Genomic DNA, 24,582 nt, shown 5'->3' on the forward strand with positions numbered 1-24,582 from the left:
ACACACGCACACACATCTATATATGTAGTTTTTTTCCATGTTTTCCAGCCTACGAGTTCTGGCTTAAGAGTGATTCAGCAGCTGAGATTGGGTCCAAAATCCGATGCGAGATTCATCCGTGCTGCAGTGAATCTGTCTCTCTTTAAAGATATTTCTCCCTTCTTCCTCATGTCGTAGGAAACCTTCAAAACAAAACGGGAGATTTGGGAGGTATCTTACTTTGACATAGTGAAATAAATAATAGCCATTGCCACTTGTGTAAACTTTGCTGGTGAATGTTATAACATGTAATATTATTTTTATAATGTATATTATATTGTTTCATTTCTATAGTAGGTTCTTGTATCAGATAATCTAAGTCAAACTTTTTAAGATCATCTCGGTTAGCTTTCAGAGCGGGGGCTAAACACCAAGCACTATTGCGCTATATCAGCTAGCATTAGCTTGTATTTCGCCGGTGGACATAAATACAACATAGTAATATTCTAATCACAAAATATACACAATATTATGTCCATCTTACTTGCGAAAAGTTGTCTGTCGAGCCCTCACGTCAATAGTCAGACGATCTGATCAACAATATCCCGCAGTGCTGAGGTTTGGTCGAGCAAAGCAGAAGGGACTTTTGTTTGCTTCTCTTTTTTCGTTTGCTGCATTTTATTTGCTTTTTGTTTGCGTCTCTTTTTTCGTTTGCAGCACCAAAGACACTTCACCATCAGTGATCACAAGACCATCCATGGCCGCTTCCAATGAACTTTCAAAGCACACTTCACCTTCAGTACCATGAATGAATGACCTTTGGTGTATATTGTTGTCAGTGCTATTTGATGTTTTGAAATAAAAGTAGATTATATTCTGCGAATGATGCTGGTGTTTTTGTAGCATCTAATGTCTTTTAAAATTAATTTGGGGATTATTGATGGCCAGTAGTTTCTGATAAAAAAAGGTTTTAATTGCTCTAGTGGCTTTTATTTGGTAGTAAATTGACAAAATAAGTGGGTAATGAGAGAAGGGGAAGACCGGGAAGCAAACCCACGACAGCTGCATTGAAAACCCTCCATATGTGGGTTGTGCTTAACCCCTGCGCCACCACAGCATACCCTGCTAGTAGTATTTCAAAACTCAGATTTCTATTTAATATATACTTTACACTGCTCTGTGTTACATTAACACATTCATAGTGTTAACTTTTGACAAAATACACTAGTGTTGAGTAAGACAACATGATGTGTTTAATTTCAACTACTGAGTGTTGATTCAACTGTATCACAAATAACACTTTCAAAATGTTGAATTTAACTCTGTCAGAATTGATGGAACACTTCCAAATTAGCTGTGTACTTTGTTGATCCCAAAGGGAAATTAAATAAACTAGTGGAAAAATATCTTATGTTTGACCTTTGTATCTCTTGTGCTCTAAGTTACAACCGACACACCCTGAAAGAGCTAGTGTCAACTGTTATCAACTTCATGGTCTTATAAAGATGGCTGTAGGTGAAACCTTGGCAGGATTGTTTTATCCTGACTTAGCTGCTACTCTACACACAGCTTGTTTGAATAACTAATTTGTGTTGAGGTTTGGTGAATCCCAGTTACCTGTTCTTATCCAAGACTATTCTATTAGACTTCAATGAAACAGATCTCTGCATTTAAACACAGTAGCTCATCTCTCTCACTGCAGGTTTCCTTTTTATCTCACCTTCAGATCTGAACCTTGAAACTGGGTGGAACTGTAACCCTACTGAAGGTGAAAGCTGATTGGCTGCAATCTCTCTGCGCTGACAGACTTTAGGCCTGTTTCTATTCTCAGGATGTGAAACTGCACAGTCAGTGTAACTGAGAGGAGAAATGGCACAGCAAGCAGTTCAGCTGGACAGAGAAACTTTCTCCTGTTCGATCTGTCTGGATCTACTGAAGGATCCGGTGGCGATTCCCTGCGGACACAGCTACTGTATGAACTGTATTAAAGATCACTGGGATGAAGAGGATCAGAAAGGAATCCACAGCTGCCCTGAGTGCAGGGAGACATTCACACCAAGGCCTGTGCTAAAGAAAAACACAATTCTAGCAGGATTAGTGGAGCAGCTGAAGAAGACTGGACTCCAAGCTGCTCCTGCTGATCACTGCTATGCTGGACCTGAAGATGTGACCTGTGATTTCTGCACTGGAAGAAAACTGAAAGCCATCAAGTCCTGTTTAGTCTGCCTGGCCTCTTACTGCGAGAAACACCTTCAACCTCATTATGATTCAGCTACATTTAAGAAACACAAGCTGGTGGAGCCGTCCAAGAACCTCCAGGAGAACATCTGCTCTAAGCATGATGAGGTGATGAAGCTGTTCTGCTGCACTGATAAGAAACATATCTGTTATCTCTGCTCTGTGGATGAACATAAAGGTCACAACACAGTGGCGCCTGAAGCAGAAAGGACAAAGAGGCAGAGAGAGCTGGAGGAGAGACGAGGAAAAGTGCAGCAGAGAACCCAGGATGGAGAAAAAAAATTGAAAGAGCGAAAAGAGAAAGTTGCGTTCATAAATCGCTCTGCTGATAAATCAGTTGAAGCATGTGAAAAGATTTTCATTGAGCTGATCCGTCTTATCCAGAAAAAAAGCTCAGATGTTAAGAACTACATCAGGTCAAAACAGGAAACTGAAGTTCGTGAAGCTGAAAATGAACAGAAGAAATTGGAGCAGCAGATCGCTGAGCTGAAGAGGGAAAACGCTGAACTGGAGCAGCTATTAGACACAGAGGACGACATACAGTTTCTCACAAATTACATCCCCGAACCAAGACCCTTCTTTAAAAGGCCCCATCACATATTTACTAAGTGTTTGCCAAGAAGCAAAATTTCTGCTTCCCATGAAATATGGCTCCTCAATGACATGAAAGCAGCTGTCTCAGAGGCTGAGCGTACAGTTAAGGAAATTGTGACCAACATGTGGATGGATATTTCCCTGAAGGATATTGATTCAGAGGCTTCATCATCAACTCCCACAGAGGGACCTAAGAACAGAAATGAACTCTTGAAGTTTTCACTGAACCTAACACTGAACTCAAACACAGCAAACAGGTATTTGTCTGTCACAAAAAACAGAGCAGTTATAAAGGAGACAGAACAATCTAGAGACGACTCTAAACGGTTTGAAAATTGCTTTCAAGTGCTGAGTGAAGACTCTCTGAGTGGATGTTCTTACTGGGAGGTGGAGAGCTCTGGTAGATTCACAGTGGCTGTTGCTTACAAAGATATCAGCAGAACAGGCCGACCAAATGAATACACATTTGGGCTAAATGAAAACTCCTGGGCTCTGGAGTGCTGCAAACTCATGTATGTATTCAGACACAACAAAACTCTGACTCTGATCTCGGCTCCTCGTTTATCTAAAATAGGAGTGTTCCTGGATCATGGAGCAGGTGTTCTGTCCTTCTACAGCGTCTCTGGAACCACGACTCTGATCCACAGAGTCCAGACCACATTCACTGAGCCGCTGCTGGCTGGGATACAATTATATGAAACTGGAGACTCAGCTGAGTTCTGTGAACTCAGACAGGTCAGAAAGTTTTAACGTGAGAGAAAGAAAAGCCTGATACCTGCAGGGGAACAATATTCTACTGTGCAGCAGCTCAGAGGAGAATGTGCAAAGTTTGATACCTTACTGTCAGAGGGATTAATTATATTTTTTAATAAATGTGACCCACTTAACAGAGACATTCATTAAATTGTTGATATTACCAAGAATTACAACCTCCACTGATCAGTCACTCAGTCTAGTTTTTTGTTTTATCTTAAACAGGATAATGACAGAAGCTGAACTAAATATGTATCTATTGTGTATATTTTATTTTATTTCTGTATTGTAACGTCAGTTCTTCACTCCATGTTAGCAGACTGTTTTTCTATGGACATTTGGTTTAAGTTGTTTTATTGTCAGCATGAAGTCTGAGCATTTCCTTTATTCCCTGCTTACATTGTTCCCAGGATCTCTGAATACTCTTATGCTTTGCTACATGAGGAAACACGAGGAAAGCCAAGTTACTCGATGATATTTTATTCTACTTTAGGTTCAGTGTGGCTTAAATAATACTCAGATGTTTTTAAGCTCAAAATTATTCATACTCCTGCCAGATAATTTTCAAATGTAGACATTTCTTAATCTGTCATAAATAAATTTAAAATTATCATCAATTTTACACAAAATACTTTCTAACTGAATATACATTCATTTCTTTAAAAGGGAAAATTAAACCTTTCCCAATTAATCAATTGTTTTGCAAATACAACCATCAAACTCTTCTTACAACCTCTAAGCAGCTGTCTGTAAACATCCATCCATTTTCTTGACACCCTTGTCCCTTAGTGGGGTCAGGAGGTGCTGGTGTCCATCTCCAGCTAACGCTCCAGGCGAGAAGTGGGGTCACCCTGGACTGGTCGCCAGTCTGTCGCAGGGCAACCCACGCATGCACAGGGAGAACATACAAACTCCATGCAGAAAGACCGGGGCTGGGAATCAAACCCAGAACCTTCTTGCTGCAAGGCAACAGCTCTACCAACTGCGCCACTGTGCAGCCCTGTCTGTAAACATTTATGGGTAATTTTAATGATTTCTCTGTGCTAAGGACCTCCAAGTCTTTGAGGTGGAACAGCCTCCTTGCCATCACTCTAATTTTTACCTCCCTCCTCAGATTCACAACGAGACTCTGGATGGGCCACTCCATTCTGTTAACAGTACATCCAGTCAGAAGAAACATATTGGTCTGATTGTTAAAATAACATTATTCTCAGGGTACAAGTACTTACTAGCCTTACTGTTGTGCTGAGATGTTTTTCATCTGATATAAAGCTGATTCAGTTCAACATGTGTTTTTCTATGATCTTGTAAGACTGGTTTGTGGAATTTTTTGAGTTATTGTAAATTCAATCAGTAAAAATGTTTAATTTCTTTTTCATATGGATGCTAATCTGTGAATTCAGAAAACTCAAGTGATGATGAACTTGTATTCTTGTTACTTAAATCACAATTTGATTCTCTGTTTAGTTCTAAACTAATGGAGCCGTTTCTGTCAAATGATTAGTAACATATAATCTCGCCTAACTGTTTTCTTCTGTCTTTTAGTTATCAGTTCTCTGTGTATCTCCATGTTAATGTTGTAATTTACAGTCAGGCTTAAAAAATATACCAACCAAAATAAAGTGTGAACATATAAGTTGTAAGGTAATTTTATTTATGTAGCGTATTTTCCGCACCAAGGCAATTCAAAGTGCTTTACGTGGATTAATCAGTGAACCTGTACAATAAATCTCAGTTTAATGCCAATTCAAACTGCTCAGTTTCTGAAGGAGATTTTATTCAATTTAATAAAATGACAAATGAAAGCGGGCTGCACAGTGGCGCAGTTGGTAGAGCTGTTGCCTTGCAGCAAGAAGGTTCTGGGTTCGATTCCCGGCCTGGCGTCTTTCTCCATGGAGCTTGCATGTTCTCCCTGTGCATGGTGGGTTTTCTCCAGGTACTCCAGTTTCCTCCCACAGTCCAAAAACATGACTGTCAGGTTAATTGGTCTCTCCAAATTGTCCCTAGGTGTGTGTGCATGGTTGTTTGTCCTCTGTGTTGCCCTGCAACAGACTGGCAACCTGTCCAGGGTGACCCCACCTCTCACCCAGAGCATCAGCTGGAGAGGCACCAGCACCTCCCAACCCCACTAAGGAACAAGGGTGCAAGAAAATGGATGGACAAATGAAAGCAGTTCTTTGATCCTTTCATGTCTGAACTCATTTTTATAGTCCTGACACACATGAGAGAATATATTGTTTTATTGTGGTCTTCAGCTGATTTTATGGTTTTAATAAGAGGAACTTCAGAATAAAGCTGTCATGTTTCTTCACTGTTCATCTCTGTGCTTGTAAAGTTTGAATCCATATTTGATTGAAGCTTCTTGTTCCTGCTGTTTAATTATTTACCTGATGTTTTCTTCTTTAAACATCAGGTTTATGTAGCATTTAGTTACATTTTAACATCTGTATCAGTATCTTCAATTTAAATTAGACTTTAGACTTTTCTTCCAACATCGCCCTGAACTTGGCTCCATCCACCTTTCCTGCTGAAGAGAAGCATGATGCTGCCACCACCATATTTGACAGTGGTGATGATGTGGTCAGAGTGATGTACAATGTTGGTTCTCTCTTGGTTTTCATTCATATTATGTTTTGGTATTTTCTGCCAATTTTATAATTGATTTCAGTTTGTGTTTCTATCATTTATCTATTTGTGATTGTTGTGAAACATTTTGCTCAGCTGATTTTGCTGTTAATGCTCCATATAGATAAACTGTAACTTTTCCATTTTGGCTAAAAAGTTTAATTTTGTTCTGGTCTGACCAAAGCTCCTTCTTCCACATGTTTGCTGTGACCAACATGACAAACTGCAAACTGGACTTCTTATGTTTTTTCTTCTTGCCTCTCTTATAAAGACAACATTAGTGCAGTGATGGCTGATAGTTGGTCTGATAGATTCCCAGCTGTGGATCATTTGGTCCAGAGTCTCCATGGCTCCTCTGATCAGAGCTCTCCTTGTTCAACCTGGAAGTTCAGGTGGACTTTGACTAGGCCTTGTCTTGGTAGGTTTACAGTTATGCTGGACTCTGTCCATTTCTGAAGGATGGATTGACCTTCTCCACAGCTTTTCAGACAAGGTTCTTTTATATTCTGGATTTTTTGCATGAACAAAAAATGAAACAATCAATGTTTTTCTTTTGTTCAAACATTTTGTTAATTATTGACTTTATTTGTGATTTATTTTGTCTCCCAGGATCCTGGCTGATCCTGGCAGCAGGAGGATTATCTTTAATATGTTTATTTTCACATTCCTTGAAATACTGACTGATGTGGAAAGAATCTTTCTGCCAGATTTATTGATTTATTAATTGCAAGTTAATATCTATAAATCTTGAGAAAATCAAACTCTGATTTTTTTATTCAAATTGCAAAGCATTTAACCCATTTCTGTTTGTTCTTTCACACCATTACTCTGAGTTTCTATTTAAGATTTCTTACCTGATCTGATGTTAATTAAATTATAGATACACTTTTCTGAACTGAACTGAACTGAATAAAATAGTTTACTGTTTTAATCTCAAACCAGTCCTCTTCCTGGAATCAGTCCATGAAAATCCTTATTTTTCTTCCTGCATTTAAAACCAGCAGCTCCTCTTTATTACCAGGTTTCCTTGTTTTCTCCCTGAAACCTGAAGCTGGGTGGAGCCAAGAGTTGCTGAAGGTGAAAGCTGATTGGCTGCTGCCTCTCTGCACTGAAACCTGATTGGTAGATCAGAGCTCAAACTAGTTTCTGTTCTCATGAAGTGAAACTCACACAGTTGTTGTTACTGAGAGGAAAAATGGCGCAGCAAGCAGTTCAGCTGAACCGAGAAACTTTCTCCTGTTCGATCTGTTTGGATCTACTGACGGATCCGGTGACGATTCCCTGTGGACACAGCTACTGTATGAACTGCATTAAAAGCTTCTGGGATGAAGGTGAACAGAAGAAGAACTATCACTGTCCTCAGTGTGGGAAAACCTTCACACAGAGGCCTGATCTGGAGAAAAACACCATCATAGCAGTTTTAGTAGAGCAGCTGAAGAAAACTGGACTCCAAGCTGCTGCTGCTGATCTTTGTTTTGTTGAATCTGGATATGTGGCCTGTGATTTCTGCACTGGAAGAAAACTGAAAGCCATCAAGTCCTGTTTATTCTGTCTGGCCTCTTACTGTGAGAAACACCTTCAGCCTCATTATGAAGTGGCTCCTTTAAAGAAACACAAGCTGGTGGAGCCGTCCAAGAACCTCCAGGAGAACATCTGCTCTAAGCATGGTAAGGAGATTGATATCTTCTGCCGCAAAGATAAGAAATGTATCTGTTATCTTTGCTCTGTGGATGAACATAAAGGCCACAACACAGTGTCAGTTGCAGCAGAAAGAGCAGAGAGGCAGAGAGAGCTGGAGGAGAGACGAGGAAACATCCAGCAGAGAATCCAGGACAGAGAGAAAGATGTGAAGCTGCTTCATCAGGAGGTGGAGGCCATCAATCACTCTGCTGATAAAACAGTGGAGGACAGTGAGAAGATCTTCACTGAGCTGATCCGTCTCCTCCAGAAAAGAAGCTCTGATGTGAAGCAGCAGATCAGATCCCAGCAGGAAACTGAAGTGAGTCGAGTCAAAGATGTTCAGGAGAAGCTGGAGCAGGAGATCAGTGAGCTGAAGAGGAAAGACGCTGAGCTGGAGCAGCTCTCACACACAGAGGATCACAACCAGTTTCTCCTCAACTACCCCTCACTGCCAGCACTCAGGGAGTCGACACACTCATCCAGCATCAACATCCGTCCTCTGAGACACTTTGAGGACGTGACAGCAGCTGTGTCAGAGCTCAGAGACAAACTACAGGACGTCCTGAGAGACTCATGGACAAACATCTCACTGATGGTCACTGAGGTGGATGTTTCACCGTCAGAACCAGAATCAGGACCAGAACCAACAACAAGGGCTGGATTCTTAAGATATTCATGTGAAATCACAATGGATCCAAACACGGCTCACACAATGCTGGTTCTGTCAGAGGGAAACAGGAAGGTGACATGGATGGATCAACATCAGATTTATCCAAATCATCCAGACAGATTCACTGATTGGTGTCAGGTTCTGAGTAGAGAGAGTCTGACTGGACGTTGTTACTGGGAGATGAGTGGTTCTGTAATACTCTCATACAAGAACATCAGCAGAGTAGGAAGAGGGAATGAATGTAGATTTGGATATAATGACAAATCTTGGCTTGTTAGAAGTAATATATTTTTCCACAACAACATCCAAACCTACATCTCAGGTCCAGTTTCCTCCAGAGTCGGAGTGTACCTGGACCACAGAGCAGGTGTTCTGTCCATTTATGACGCATCTGAAACCATGACTCTGATCCACAGATTCCAGATCAGATTCACTGAACCGCTACATGTTGGAGTTTACGATTCTGCAGAGTTTTATAAGCTTAAATAATGATATGAATAATAATATCTGTTTATTGAGTTATTTTCTCTCAGGTCTCTGCATTGTAGTTTAATTTCTTTTATTTTTTTGTTTTTAACTGTTGTTTTTATATATGTGATCAAATATTAGAACTTAGTCTAATAGTTCTAGTTCTACATTTTTATGTGATAATTTTTTTCTAATAAATGACCACATAAAAAAGTGAATTTTATTTTTATTTTACAAAATTCGTATTATTTCATTTTCTGTATTTTTGTGGCGTTTCCTTCTTTTGACAGAAAAATGATCTTCAATGTGTTTGTGTGCTAGTACTTTGTCTTCAAGTATTCTCTGTATATTACATTATGTTTAGTTTATCATCTGTCCTCCATGGTATTGTTGGGCCCTTTTATCATAATTGCATGAATCTCTTTAGCAATAATGTCTGATAGGCATAAACATCTTTATGTTCAGATTTTGTCAGCCCATCTAGAACTTCTAGATGTATAATGTGATAGAAATATCAGTAATAGAAATGCCATAAATATATCAGGACTTGTAAAAAGTATAAGAATGCTGTGGTGTCATTTATAATTAATGTCTGTTTCATAGATCCAATAAACTGATTTAAAACAAGCTGCATTATGTGATTTGTCTAGACTATTTTTCTGATTTTTATTTCCTGTTGTCAAAATCATCAAACTATTGAGGGATCTTTAGAATCATCACTGATGAAAAAATAATTTGTAATTCCTACGATTACTTATACATACGGAAAACTTTTCATTATAAGAACAACTTTCAAAGACATATTTACAAATAATTTCATTCAAAGTCAAATCTCAACTTTCTAGACTGAAATGAATATGAATTAAATATGTTCAAATATTCATAATGTTTGTCACTTTTTTTGGCTCTAGTGGCCTTGATTTGAAGTAGCTAAAACTGGATTCAAACACAACAAACAGATATTTGTCTATCAAAAGAACCAAAGCAGTTAAAAAGGGCACAGAACAATTTAAAGATAATCCTGAATGTTTAAAAATTATTTTGTTGAGTAAAGACTCTCTGAGTCGATGTTCTTACTGGGAGGTGCAGAGCTCTGGTAGATTCACAGTGGCTGTTGCTTACAAAGATATCAGGGAAACAGGCCAACTAAGGAAATACACATTTGGGCTAAATGAAACCTCCTGGGCTCTGGAGTGCTGTGAACTCATGTATGTATTCAGACACAACAAAACTCTGACTCTGATCTCGGCTCCTCGTTCATCTAAAATAGGAGTGTACCTGGACCACAGAGCAGGTATTCTGTCCTTCTACAGCATCTCTGAATCCACGACTCTGATCCACAGAGTCCAGACCAGATTCACTGAGCCGCTGCTGGCTGGAGTTTTCCTGCACAGATATAAAGGCACAGCTGAATTCTGTCACCTTGAACAGATTAAACCAAGACATTAATAATTAATTACAGTTTACAAAATAAGTTTATTTTAATCTTGGGTAATTGATTAGTTTCTTAAATGTATAATCTTAAAAATTATATACTTTTTTGAATAATTATAGCAGCAAAAACTGTAAACTCAGCAACAAAATGAAAAATTATTCCTCAAGTTGAAATAAAACCAGATCCTGTTCTTGTTTGAACACATTTCATAGAGACACACATGAGAGAACAGGTGTTATTGTATCGTTAAAATATTGGACTTGAGCTGATTTCAGGTCTAGTTATTTTTACAAAGAAAAACTTCAGAATAAATTGTCATGTTGCTTCACTGTTTATCTCCCTTGGTGATGGGATGCTGCCCCCTACTGGACAGCTGTGTTAATTAATTTTTGCTGACGTCAATGGCATTTTCATAATTATTAGTTTTGCTGAATCAATGTACTGTTGTTTTGATCCATTTGAATTAAATTATTTTTGGTGCGATAATGTCTGTATTTGTGTCTTTATTGTGAATCCCAGCTTTTTTTAATGTATTCTGGATTTCTATGAGAATAAATTGTAGTCTTCATATTATTTTTTAACATTTAAACAGTTAAACTACTTCCAGGCCTCTATGCTCAGTGTTGGTTCCACTATAAACAAGACGCACATGAAGGAGATGACAGGTTGGGAAACAAAGAACCCTTATATATTAAACAGTTCCTACCAGATTTGCTTTTTCCAATAATGTAATAAATTATCTAGCATATAGACCTGTAGACCTCACTGGAGGTCATGATTTAGCTCCATGCAGAAATGAAGCGGCTGGAACAAGAAGATGCAGTAATATTTTTAATGTTGTGGAAATATTAGTAATTTGTTTTATTTATTAGCTTAACAATTATGATTTTGATTAAATATGTTTTTGGCTCTAATCATCTTTATAAAAATTCCGACAGTGAAATAAAAAGGCCCAACAATGTCCCATCCCTCTCTGTCTCATTCTAATACCAGAACAAGACACGTTTATTTCTTCAACAAAGTATTTCCTGATTTAAGCAGATGTTTAGTGATAATTAGTAAGTAATAATTATGTACTTACATACTTAATTATTATGTAAGTACATAATTATTACTTTGCTATGTTGACATAAATGTTGTGAAGAAGGCAGAGTCAAAAAGAGAGGCAGAGAAATGTGAAGTGCTTCTGCTGTCTGACTGCTGAGAGCATAAAGCATGAATCAGTTCAACTTTAGCCCAGAGTGAGAAAGAGAAACCAGGTGAACAAGGAGCTTCACTAAATGCAAGTCAACAAGTCAAAGATTTTGTCTTTTAAACCAAATCCTGTTTTAAACGTCTCCTTCTTGATGCTGTTTGTTCTCTAATCTTCTCTAACAAACCTGTGAGGCCAGAAACAGAACAAGCAGGTTCACTCTGTTGGTCAGTAAATAGAGAAGAATAAACTGCAGGAGTGAATAGAAATGAGTGCAACACACTTTTCTGAGTTTTATTTGTAGTAGAATTGGAAAACTATAATTCATTTTCCCTTCTGTATATAATTATTATGTACTTTGCGTTGACTCTTCCTGCACCACATCAATAAAAACTCTCAAATTTGTGGCTGAAATAGAAAACGTGAAAACGTGTATGCAGCTGAGCTCACTGCAATTTTTAGCAACTTTTGTTTGGTTCAAATTTGGATTTAATGCTGCATGGTGGTGCCGTTGCTAACTCTGTTATGTTGCATCAAGAAGGTCATGGGGTCAAATCCTAGCAAATGAACAAAAAATAAATAATTAACATGGTTTACTGTTCAAAGATTTTAATTATTGACTTGATTTGTGATAAATAAAAATAGATAAAAGTAACAGCAGAACACAGTGGCAGTAAGTATCTGTTTTACCTTGAGGAATTTCACAGGACAGACCAAGAAAATGAAAAAATTAAATAAAATAATTAAATAAACAACATCATCTACACAAACCTAACACAAAAGCAGTAAATGGTACTAATAAATACATACATACATACATACATACATACATACATACATACATACATACATACATACATACATACATACATACATACATACATACATACATACATACATACATACATACATACATACATACATACATACATACATACATACATACATACATACATACATACATACATACATACATACATACATACATACATACATACATACATACATACATACATGTATGCGGATGATACACAGCTCTACATCACGATGTCACCAGGTGACTCTGAACCCATCCAATCACTGAATAGATGCTTAGAACAGATCAATGTGTGGATGTGCCAAAACTTTCTCCAGCTAAACAGAAACAAAACTGAAGTTATTATCTTTGGACCTAAAGAGGAGCGAACTAGAATCAATGCACAGCTTCAGTTATTACAACTAAAAACCAGCGATCAGCCCGAAACCTGGGAGTAGTGATGGACTCTGACCTGAACCTTCAGAGCCACATTAAGACAATCACAAAGTCGGCCTTCTATCACCTGAAGAACATCTCTAGGATTAGAGGACTTATGTCTCAGCACGATCTAGAGAAACTCATCCATGCATTTATCTTTAGCCGCATTGATTACTGCAACAGCGTCTTCACAGGTCTGACTAATAAATCAATCAAACAGCTGCAGCTGATCCAGATGCTGCTGCTCGGGTTCTCACTAAAACCAGGAAGATAGAGCACATAACACCAGTTTTAAAGTCCCTACACTGGCTCCCTGTAGCTCAGAGAATAGACTTTAAAATATTGATGTTAGTTTATAAATCTCTGAACGGTTTAGCACCACAATACCTTAAAGATCTGTTATTACTGTACCAACCGTCTAGACCCCTCAGATCTTCTGGTTCTGGTCTGCTCTGCATCCCCAGAACCAGAACCAGACGAGGAGAAGCAGCATTCAGTTTCTACGCACCACAGATTTGGAACAAACTTCCAGAAAACTGTAAAACACCTGAAACACTGGGTGCCTTTAAATCTCAACTTAAAACCCACCTGTTTAGAGTTGCTTTTGGCTAAATTAGGGTTAGAGTGCGGGTTTTGATGTCTTCCATGTTTTTATGTCTTTAATGTTTTTAATTTCTTCTTCTTTCTTTTCGACGTTTTAATGATGTAATGTTTTTTGTTATTTTTTTTTATTTTTTATTTTTTTAATCTCTCTCTTTCTCACTGATTATTTCTGTTTTTATTTTAATTATGTAAAGCACTTTGAAATGCCTTGCTGCTGAAATGTGCTATACAAATAAAATTTGATTGATTGATACATACATACATACATACATACATACATACATACATACATACATACATACATACATACATACATACATACATACATACATACATACATACATACATACATACATACATACATACATACATACATACATACATACATACATACATACATACATACATACATACATACATACATACAAACATACAAAACATTACAATTAAAAAAATATTTAAGGTCAAAGAATAAATAAATCTATCTTAACTCCTCAGCTTGTTACCCCTCCTAATTGCCATGGTTTGTTCCAGGAGCTTTTAGCAGCACCTGGTGCGTTTCCCCTCCTTTGCTGCTCCATCCTGCTGATGAAACACACCTGCAAAGGTAAGTTCTCATTCAAGAAACAAATTAAACTCATGAATTTAACCAACAAAGATTTAAGGAAATAAATTGACATTTTTAACCACAGCTCCCCTGCCTGAATGTTTAGTCAAATCTCCAAGCAAAACTTGAATAAAGAACAAAAACAAGCATTTGCTCTCTAAATTAATTACACATAACATGTTTTATAAGTTGTTGCACAGAGTCCTGATTTAATATGATAGAACAGCTTTAGGATGAATTACAGCAGAGAGTGAAAGATAGGCCTTCTCGTCCAAAATCATTGTCTGACCTCACAAATGGATTTCACGTAAAGGTTGTGTTGATGAGGTTTGGTGAATCCCTGCTACCTGTTCCTACAGGACGTTTCAGTTCAACTTTGGTAAAACAGGTCCTTGCATTTAAACAGAGCAGCTCCTTCCTGTCCCCTCCCCATCAAATTTGATCGTTGAATCTAGGTGGAGCCAATAGCTACCAAAGCTGAAAGTTGATTGGCTGCAGCCTCTCTGCACTGACAGGATTAGTAAGCAACAGTTGAAACTAGTTTCGGTTTTCAGGAAGTGAAACTCACACAGTTGCTGTTACTGAGAGCAGCAATGGAGCAGAATCAGCTGGACCAAGAAACTTTCTCCTGTTCGATCTGTTTGGATCTACTGAAGGATCCGGTGACGATTCCCTGTGGACACAGCTACTGTATGAACTGCATTAAAAGCTTCTGGGATGAAGAGGATCAGAAAAGAATCCACAGCTGCCCTCAGTGCAGGAAGACCTTTACACGGAGATCTGATCTTGGGAAGAACATCATGTTAGCAGCTTTAGTGGAGCAGCTGAAGAAGACTGGACTCTCAGCTGCTCCTGCTGATCTCTGCTATGCTGGACCTGAAGATGTGGCCTGTGATTTCTGCACTGGAAGAAAACTGAAAGCCATCAAGTCCTGTTTATTCTGTCTGGCCTCTTACTGTGAGAAACACCTTCAGCCTCATTATGAAGTGGCTCCTTTAAAGAAACACAAGCTGGTGGAGCCGTCCAAGAACCTCCAGGAGAACATTTGCTCTACGCATGATGAGGTGATGAAGATGTTCTGCCGCACTGATCAGAAGTGTATCTGTTATCTCTGTTCTGTGGATGAACATAAAGGTCATGACACAGTGTCAGCTGCAGCAGAAAGAGCTGAGAGGAAGAGAGAGCTGGAGGAGAGACGAGGAAACATCCAGCAGAGAATCCAGGACAGAAAGAAAAAAGCCAAAGAGCAAAAACAGAAAGTTGTGTTCATAAATTACTCTGCTGATAAATCAGTTGAAGCATGTGAGAAGATCTTTATTGATCTGATTCATCTGATCAAGAGAAAAAGCTCTGATGTTAAGAACTACATCAGGTCAGAACAGGAAACTGAAGTTCGTGAAGCTAAAGGTAAACAGAAGGAGTTGGAGCAGGAGATCGATGAGCTGAAGAGGAAAGATGCTGAACTGGCACAGCTCTTAGACACAGAGGACGACATCCAGTTTCTGAAAAATTACATCCCAGGATCCTACAAAGTGCTCCAAAATAGCTGGTCTGATTTTTTAAATTACGGAAGCAGAATGTCTGCTTTTCATGAAATATGGTGCATCAATGATGTAAAAGCAGCTGTGTCAGAGGCTGAAAGTACGATTGAGCAAATAGTGGGCAATAGGTGGATGCATATTTCCCTGAAGAAGATTGATTCAGAGGCTTCATTAACTCCCACAGAGTGGCTAATGGACAGAGATGAACTCTTGAAATATTCACAGGATCTAACACTGGACTCAAGGACAGCAAACAGATATTTGTCTGTCACGAGAAACAGAGCAGTAAAGAAGAACAGAGAACAATTTAAAGACGACTCTGAACGGTTTGATAGATGTTACCAAGTGTTGAGTAAAGACCCTCTGAGTCGATGTTCTTACTGGGAGGTGGAGAGCTCTGGTAGATTCACAGTGGCTGTTGCTTACAAAGATATCAGGAGAAAATCCGTAGGATGGGGCCGCCAACCAAATGAATACACATTTGGGCTAAATGAAACCTCCTGGGCTCTGGAGTGCTGCAAACTCATGTATGTATTCAGACACAACAAAACTCTGACTCTGATCTCGGCTCCTCGTTCATCTAGAATAGGAGTGTTCCTGGATCATGGAGCAGGTGTTCTGTCCTTCTACAGCGTCTCTGGAACCACGACTCTCTTCCCTCATAACCGTTTCAGTTTCCCTGAATCCACGACTCTCCTCCACAGAGTCCAGACCAGATTCACTCAGCCGCTGCTGGCTGGGATACGACTGTATGAAACTGGAGACTCAGCTGAGTTCAGTCAACTCGACCTTTTCAGAAAGTTTTCTGTGTTTTAATGTGAGACAAAGAAAAGCCTGATACCTGCAGGGAAATGATTTTTTACTGTGCAGCAGCTCAGAGAAGCAAAGTGTAAAGTTCTCTACATTACAATCAAAAGGATTCATATTTTTTTTATAAATGTGACCCAGTTAACAGAGCTATTACCAAGAATTACAGCCTCGGTTGATCAGCCACTCAGTCTAGTTTTTAATTATAACAAAATGACAGAGCTGAACTGAATATGTACCTATTTTATTTTGTTTCTATATTCTAGATTCACATCTTCTCTCCATAATACCAGTCTGTGTTTCTATAGATGTTTGTTTTAAGTTGTTTTATTGTCAGCTGGTAGACTGATTTAACAAACTTTCCCTTATTTGGTTCCCAGGATCTTAGAATAATTTTATATTTTGCTACATGAGTAAATACAATCAAAGCCTAGTTACTCAATCACATTTTATTCTACTTTATTTTCAGTTTGGCTCTTTAACAACGTAAGAAAATAACACTCTGAATTATTTTGTTAAGCTCAAAACAAAATTTTGATTTTGGCAGATTTGCGTTTAAATTGATTTTCAAACAAGGACATCTATTAATCTATCATGAATAAATATAAAAAGATCATCAATTTTGAACAAAATACTTTCTGACTGACTATACATATCATTTCTTCAAAAGGGAAAATTAAACCTTTTTCAATAATAAACCGATTGTGTGGCAATATAACAGTGAAACTTTTCTTATCACCTCTAAGCAGCTGTCTGTAAATATTTATGGGTAATTTAATGATTTCTCTTTGCTAAGTAGCTCCAAGTCCTTGAGGTGGAACAGCCTCCTTGCCATCACCCTAATCTTTAACTCCCTCCTTAGATTCACATTGAGCTTCTGGCTGAACCTTTCCAAACTGTTGACATTGTGTCCAGTCAGAAGAAACATGTTGGTCTGATTGTAATTAAGCCTCAATCTCTAAAGGGTATGAATACTTATGAGCCTTACTGTTGTGCTGAGATGTTTGTCATTTGATTTATAGCTGACTCAGTTCAACATCAGTTTTAACATTGTATTTTAAACTGGTTTCTGGGATTTTTTGAATATTCATAAATTAAATCAGCAATATTAAAATGTTTCATTACTTTTTAACATGGATGTTATTCTGTGAACTCAGAAAACTGAGGCGGTGACGGTATTTATATGAACTTGTATTCCTGTTACTTAAATCAAGTTGATTTTGTTTAGTTTACAACCAATGGAGCCGTTTCTGTAAAATGAATCATTTTGTAACATATAATCTCTAATAACTGTTTTCTTCTGTTCTTTACATACCAGTTCTCTGTATATCTCCATGTTGATGTTGTAATTTGTATATATGTTGTTAGGTTTATTCTTCAAATAAACTCTGAAAAAATCACAAGGACACAAAAACTTGTCTTTTGCAAAAGGGGAGAAACATGTCAGACTTAGTTGTTCAGGCAAACCTTTCAATATTTATTCTCTTCAGTGCATAGGCATGTCGTCATAGTGAGAATTCAACAGCACAGGCAAATGCAAACAATACATTCCATATATGGCAATCCTTTAAGACACAGGTGTCAAACTCAAGGCCCGGGGGCCAAATCGTGCCCGCCGCAGCTTTTTATGTGGCCCTCTGGACTCCAAATTACATCAATAAGTCCTTCCAGTTTTTCACAAATCTGCAAAAATCACACAAAATCAACAAATTTCCACATTTTTTCCTGATTTTACTGCTAATTTTCTCAAAATTGGTCAAAAACGTTGAATCCGTAACTGATACGACGAGTGATAGAGTCACATTTGACATCATACATTAGTGTAAATATTGTAAAAGAATAACGATTACAAATATTTCTTAATATTCACCACAAAATCTGTCATTTTGATTGCAAAAATAAACACTAAAATAATCACAAATCCCAGAGGAACAGCTATTTATTGATATTTTAACAGTTTTATTGGTTTTATCAATAGATTCTGGTGCAACCGGCCCTTTAAGAACATTCAGATTTTTGATTCGGCCCAAAATAAAAATGAGTTTGACACCACTGCTTTAAGACGGCTACAAGGAGAGGCGTTCTACACAGGATGTTACAGTTAACCTACTTTTGAAAACGGCTGTGAAAACGTCTGCACATTCTCTGGCATCGTCTTTAACAGGAAAACACATCTTGCAGAAGTACCAAAGCACAGCAGATACATCAGTACATAAAAACTAAAAAGTATCAACATTTCCATCATATGTGAACCAAAATAAAGTGTGAATAATAAATATTTTATTTATGAGTTTAATCTATTCCAATATCAGTCACTCCTTCAATAATCTCTTCATCTCAGTTTGTTCTGACAGATTTTCCTGCTTCATGGCGGCCATTTTAAAAACCTCCACCATGTTGTTTTCTAGCTCTACAAACTGTGAACATCCTCAGACTCTGTGAGGTTTAATTAAAAACAATCAGTGAATCTGGACAATAAATCTCAGCTTCATGGGAATTTAACCTGCTGACAGTTTCTGCAGGAGATTTTATTATATTTAATAAAATGACATGAAAGTGGTTCTTTGATTCTGTCATGTTTGAACTCATTTTGTTGAGTCCTGACATGCATGAGAACATTTTTTTTTATTGTGTTTTATGTTCAGAAAAAAGCTGTCATGTTTCTTCCCTGTTCATCTCTGTGGTGGTAAAGTTTGAACCCAGAATTGATTAAAGTTTCTTGTTCCTCGTGTTTCATAATTTATCTGTTTTCTTCTTTAATCTCATTTAGTTACATTTTAACATCTGCATCAGTTTCTTATATTTAAATTTAAGAGATGAAGACAAATGTTAAGGAATTTCATATCAGTTGCTTGATTCAATTCAGATAACTTCAGGTGATAAAAGCCTCTCTTTGGTCAAACATTCATGAAAAAGTTGTGAAACTGCAAAGTTCAGAAAATACATTTTATAGCTGTGTTTTATACAGTTTGAACAGTTTTTAACAATTCTAAGTTAAAATAAATTAGGTTTATTTCCCCGTGTTCTGGGAAGAGTTTAGATTCAGCCCAGTTCTGTTCCAACACGTCTGATCAGATCAGGAGTTTAATGAGGAGGAACTTCATCAGGTTGCACAGAGTCCAGACTTCAGCTTGGTAGAACAGCTTTGGGATGAAATACAGCAGAGACTGTACACCGTGTTTTCCTGTCCAACATCAGTGTCTGACCTCAAAGATGCACTTCTGATTGAATGGCCAAACATCCCATAAAAACACACTTCAACTCTTCAGGAAAGTATTTTTTGAAGTTGTTTTACCTGCATGTTTACCTGACGTCATATGGCATGCAAAAGTTTTTATACCCCTTGAACTTTTCCATATTTTCTCATATTAGAACCACAACCATAAAAATATTTTATTGGAATTTAATGTGAAAGAGGATCACAAATTGTACACAATTGTGAAGCAGATAAAAAATTATTCACACTTGGAAACAAGGATAAAACCATCTTTCTGCCAGATTTATTGATTGATTGATTGCAAGTTAATATCTACAAATCTCTAAAAAATATATATAATACATGAGTTTTTACTGAAATTGCAAAGCATTGAACAATTTTGGTTTGTTGTTGTTTTGAGTTTTTACTTAAGACTTTAAAGCTGACCCGGTGTTAAATTAATTATAGATACACTTTTCTGAACTGATTTGTTGTTTTACCCACTCAGAGTTTTAATCTCAAACCAGTCCTCTTCCTGGAATCAGTCCATGAAAATCCTTATTTTTCTTCCTGCATTTAAAACCAGCAGTAACTCTTCATTACCAGGTTTCTTTGTTTTCTCCCTTCCTGATCTGAAACCTGAAGCTGGGTGGAGCCAAGAGGTGCTGAAGGTGAAAGCTGATTGGTTGCTGCCTCTCTGCACTGAAACCTGATTGGTAGATCAGAGCTTAAACTAGTTTCTGTTCTCATGAAGTGAAACTCACACAGTCGTTGTTACTGAGAGGAAAAATGGCGCAGCAAGCAGTTCAGCTGAACCGAGAAACTTTCTCCTGTTCGATCTGTTTGGATCTACTGACGGATCCAGTGGCTACTTCCTGTGGACACAGCTACTGTATGAACTGTATTAAAAGCTTCTGGGATGAAGGTGAGGAGAAGAAGAACTATCACTGTCCTCAGTGTGGGAAAACCTTCACACAGAGGCCTGACCTGGAGAAAAACACCATGTTAGCAGTTTTAGTAGAGCAGCTGAAGAAAACTGGACTCCAAGCTGCTGCTGCTGATCTACATTCTGCTGAATCTGGATATGTGACCTGTGATATCTGCACTGGAAGAAAACGGAAAGCCATCAAGTCCTGTTTAATCTGTCTGGCCTCTTACTGTAAGAAACACCTTCGGCCTCATCATGATGTGGCTCCTTTAAAGAAACACAAGCTGGTGGAGCCGTCCAAGAACCTCCAGGAGAACATCTACTCTAAGCATGGTAAGGAGATTGATATCTTCTGCCGCACTGATCAGAAGTGTATCCGTTATCTCTGCTCTGTGGATGAACATAAAGGTCATGACACAGTGTCAGCTGCAGCAGAAAGGACTGAGAGGCAGAGAGAGCTGGAGGAGAGACGAGGAAACATCCAGCAGAGAATCCAGGACAGAGAGAAAGATGTGAAGCTGCTTCAACAGGAGGTGGAGGCCATCAATCACTCTGCTGATAAAACAGTGGAGGACAGTGAGAAGATCTTCACTGAGCTGATCCGTCTCCTCCAGAAAAGAAGCTCTGATGTGAAGCAGCAGATCAGATCCCAGCAGGAAACTAAAGTGAGTCGAGTCAAAGATGTTCAGGAGAAGCTGGAGCAGGAGATCAGTGAGCTGAAGAGGAAAGACGCTGAGCTGGAGCAGCTCTCACACACAGAGGATCACAACCAGTTTCTCCTCAACTACCCCTCACTGCCAGCACTCAGGGAGTCGACACACTCATCCAGCATCAACATCCGTCCTCTGAGACACTTTGAGGACGTGACAGCAGCTGTGTCAGAGCTCAGAGACAAACTACAGGACGTCCTGAGAGACTCATGGACAAACATCTCACTGATGGTCACTGAGGTGGATGTTCTACTGTCAGAACCAGAACCAAAGAGCAGAGCTGGATTCTTAAAGTATTCATGTGAAATCAACCTGGATCCAAACACGGCTCACACAATGCTGGTTCTGTCAGAGGGAAACAGGAAGGTGACAAGAATGGATCAACATCAGATTTATCCAAATCATCCAGACAGATTCACTGATTGGTGTCAGGTTCTGAGTAGAGAGAGTCTGACTGGACGTTGTTACTGGGAGGTGGAGCGGAAAGGGCCAGTTTATGTAGCAGTGGCATATAAGAATATCAGCAGAGCAGGAGGTGGGAATGAATGTAGATTTGGATATAATGAAAATTCTTGGTCTGCAAATCATTACAAAGGTGCATATGGTCATGACCAAATGAGATTTGGTAACAACAATGACTGGACCTCCATCTCAGGTCCAGTTTCCTCCATACTAGGAGTGTACCTGGACCACAGAGCAGGTGTTCTGTCCTTCTACAGCGTCTCTGAATCCATGACTCTGATCCACAGAGTCCAGACCACATTCACTGAGCCGCTGCTGGCTGGGATACGACTGCATGAACCTCGAGGTTCTGCTGAGTTCTGTAAACTTAAATGATAAGATTCTCAGTTTTTGAGATATTTGCTGTCCGATCTCTTGTTTAATTTCATTCATTCTATCTGTTGTTTCTAAATGTGTTTAACTTTGAATACAAGTGATTTTTTTTTTATTTTAGTCTTAGATTTTGTTCAGTTTCTTTTTTGACTTCTAGGGTTTTTTTTCATTCAACAAAACATACATTCAATTTATTTGTGCGTGTTTGTTAATGCCTCATTTTAGCATTCACTTGTTGATTACGTTATAGTTAGTTTAGTATCTGTCCACCAAGACAGATACTAAATCTTCTTTGTACGCATTTCTTGCAACATGACCTGTAGAGAGAAATATCAGATTAAGACATTTATGAAGATTTTTTATCTTCAATTCCACATGGTCTTTGTCTGTTTGAATCCAATAAATAAACTGAATACAAACTGGATAACTTGAGATTTTTGTCTAGACTTCAGTTTTGTTTTTGGTTTTTTTAGACTTTTTTTTCACACCAAATGCTGTTGAGTGTTTTAGGTTCATAATTTAAGAAAAACTTTAATTCCTACTGTAAGTCTTTCATATGGAAAACCTTTCATCATAAGAACAACTTTCAAGGACAGATATTGACAAATCATTTTATTGAAAGTCTAGTATCTAGTCTAAGCTAAAATAAACATGTCCATATATGCCATATATACATTTTATAATCAAATCTTTTAATATTCACTAAAATTTACCTTTGATCTTTTAACATTTAACTCTTCATTCACAAATCTGTAAAAAGCTGATTTATGTTGATTTGAAAAGTTATCAAATTTACTACTTTACACCAATAGAGTAATAATTTATGCTGTAAAAACCAAGATTAAAACCTGCTTATGTTGAATTTCTCAATGAAGCAAAGAATTTTTTTTGTGATGTTAAACTTAACACTTAATTTTTTTCATAATGTCCACTCATTTATATTACTTTAAAAATGCTTTAGAGAAAAATTACCTCATACAAAATATTCCTAACAATACTTTTGTGAAAAATCTGCTAAAGTTAGCATTTATTTATTACTGTTATATTTTAAAACAATGTTCAATTCTTTGTCATGTTTGGCTAAAGTTATTCAGAGCCACAGGTTGCAGATCTCTGGTCTAGATGAACCATTTTAGATGCTCCCAGAATGGTCGAGTCCAAATAATGACCCTTAACATGACTTTTGACAACATTAAAGTTCCTGTCAGGTTAGAGATGAACATCAACAGTGACCATAAAGAGGTCGGGAGTAGGAGGAGCACAGCACCACCTAGTGGCTGACAGAGCAATTAGCTATAACTGCAAGACAAAAATAACTCTAAACCTCTTAAATTGTTGGATTTTATTCAGAATTTTTTGCATTTGTTAGTTTTTTTTTATTTATTTTATTCACTATATTTGATGCATTTACTTTGGTTTTGTCCTTTAATGCAGCGTCCCTCTTTGGTAAATAAAATGAAATAAAAGCGTAAAACACATGAATCCTGGAGTGTAGAAGACATCAGGGATCTGCTGACAGCAGATGTTCACAACCTGCTTAACTGAAGGGAAAATGTCAGCTCGCTCTAACTGATTGTGTCTGAGGGCTTAAATGTTAAATCTATTGGATTAATGCAGAAAAAAATTATGAATTATTTAAATGTTTTCTAAAGAAATAAAAGTGCAGGAATTGCACTTAAATATAAGTGAAAATCTTTAAATCTAGACTGAAACCCGACCTCCTTTGAAACACTAACCAACATTTTGATGTGTAGTAATGGCATTTTAATGTTTAAATTGTTGATTTTTGTGTTTTAATGATGTAAAACACTTTGAACTGCCTTGTTACTGAAATCTGCTGTACAAATAACATTTCAGTGATTTTTGATTTATGTCTTTTTAATATTCTGAGTCCAGTTTATTTAACCAGAATCAATACTTCTGCTTACTCTGACTCCATCAATGCTTTCTGGAAAATCAAACGTGGGCTAAGCAATAAAAACATAAAAATGCAGGAAGTGATTCAACTCACTACAATCAAAAAATAAAAACTTAATTAATCCTATCGATAAACTAACAGCTGCTGTGCCTCAATATCAAGTTTCTTCAAAGATTAACTTTAAATTCTGACGGCTGAAGGTAGGAAGGTCCTCCTGAAGAGGTCAGTATTACAGCGGCTCTGAAGGAGGCTCTGACTGAAGACACTGTTGTTGTTCACCAGACTGATGAAGAGGATTCGTGTTCTTCATCTCTAAATGTCCAGAGAAGACATAATCTGGATCTAGCTAACACCAATCATAGATATTTCAGAGCAGATACAGAATTTATTTCTCAGTTTCCAGTTTTATAGAGAGAGATCGAACCAGACAGTTAGTAACTTTTAATCTCCCATTCGTAAGAACTCTAGGAATGAGAGATTCCTAGAGTTTGATCAAATTCCGTGAAAGGAGTTTGCTTTCCTGTATTCAAGTCCAGGACAAACTATACATGTGAATTTTGATGAGAACTG

At 37.7% G+C, this 24,582-nt stretch overlaps 4 protein-coding genes across 4 annotated transcripts; all 4 read left to right on the forward strand.

Annotated features, from left to right (window-relative positions):
* Positions 1 to 1,848: 1,848 nt before the first annotated feature.
* On the forward strand, positions 1,849 to 3,561 carry LOC103480017 (E3 ubiquitin/ISG15 ligase TRIM25-like). The gene has a single exon (XM_017309951.2). It carries the CDS (start codon positions 1,849 to 1,851, stop codon positions 3,559 to 3,561), a length of 1,713 nt encoding a protein of 570 aa, XP_017165440.2.
* Positions 3,562 to 7,255: 3,694 nt separating this feature from the next.
* Positions 7,256 to 10,475, forward strand: LOC145548108 (tripartite motif-containing protein 16-like). The gene is made up of 2 exons (XM_081598765.1): positions 7,256 to 8,841; positions 10,213 to 10,475. The coding sequence occupies exons 1-2, from the start codon at positions 7,385 to 7,387 to the stop codon at positions 10,454 to 10,456; spliced, it is 1,701 nt and encodes a 566-aa protein (XP_081454891.1). The 5' UTR covers positions 7,256 to 7,384; the 3' UTR covers positions 10,457 to 10,475.
* Positions 10,476 to 14,647: 4,172 nt separating this feature from the next.
* On the forward strand, positions 14,648 to 17,819 carry LOC145548118 (tripartite motif-containing protein 16-like). The gene has a single exon (XM_081598796.1). The coding sequence runs from the start codon at positions 14,672 to 14,674 to the stop codon at positions 16,433 to 16,435; it is 1,764 nt and encodes a 587-aa protein (XP_081454922.1). The 5' UTR covers positions 14,648 to 14,671; the 3' UTR covers positions 16,436 to 17,819.
* Positions 17,820 to 20,381: 2,562 nt separating this feature from the next.
* On the forward strand, positions 20,382 to 22,526 carry LOC103480001 (tripartite motif-containing protein 16-like). The gene has a single exon (XM_081598748.1). The coding sequence runs from the start codon at positions 20,412 to 20,414 to the stop codon at positions 22,095 to 22,097; it is 1,686 nt and encodes a 561-aa protein (XP_081454874.1). The 5' UTR covers positions 20,382 to 20,411; the 3' UTR covers positions 22,098 to 22,526.
* Positions 22,527 to 24,582: the final 2,056 nt, after the last annotated feature.

The sequence above is a fragment of the Poecilia reticulata genome, chromosome 17 (genome assembly GCF_904066995.2).
Source record: "Poecilia reticulata chromosome 17, P_reticulata-male-v2, whole genome shotgun sequence".
NCBI classification, from domain to species: domain Eukaryota; kingdom Metazoa; phylum Chordata; class Actinopteri; order Cyprinodontiformes; family Poeciliidae; genus Poecilia; species Poecilia reticulata.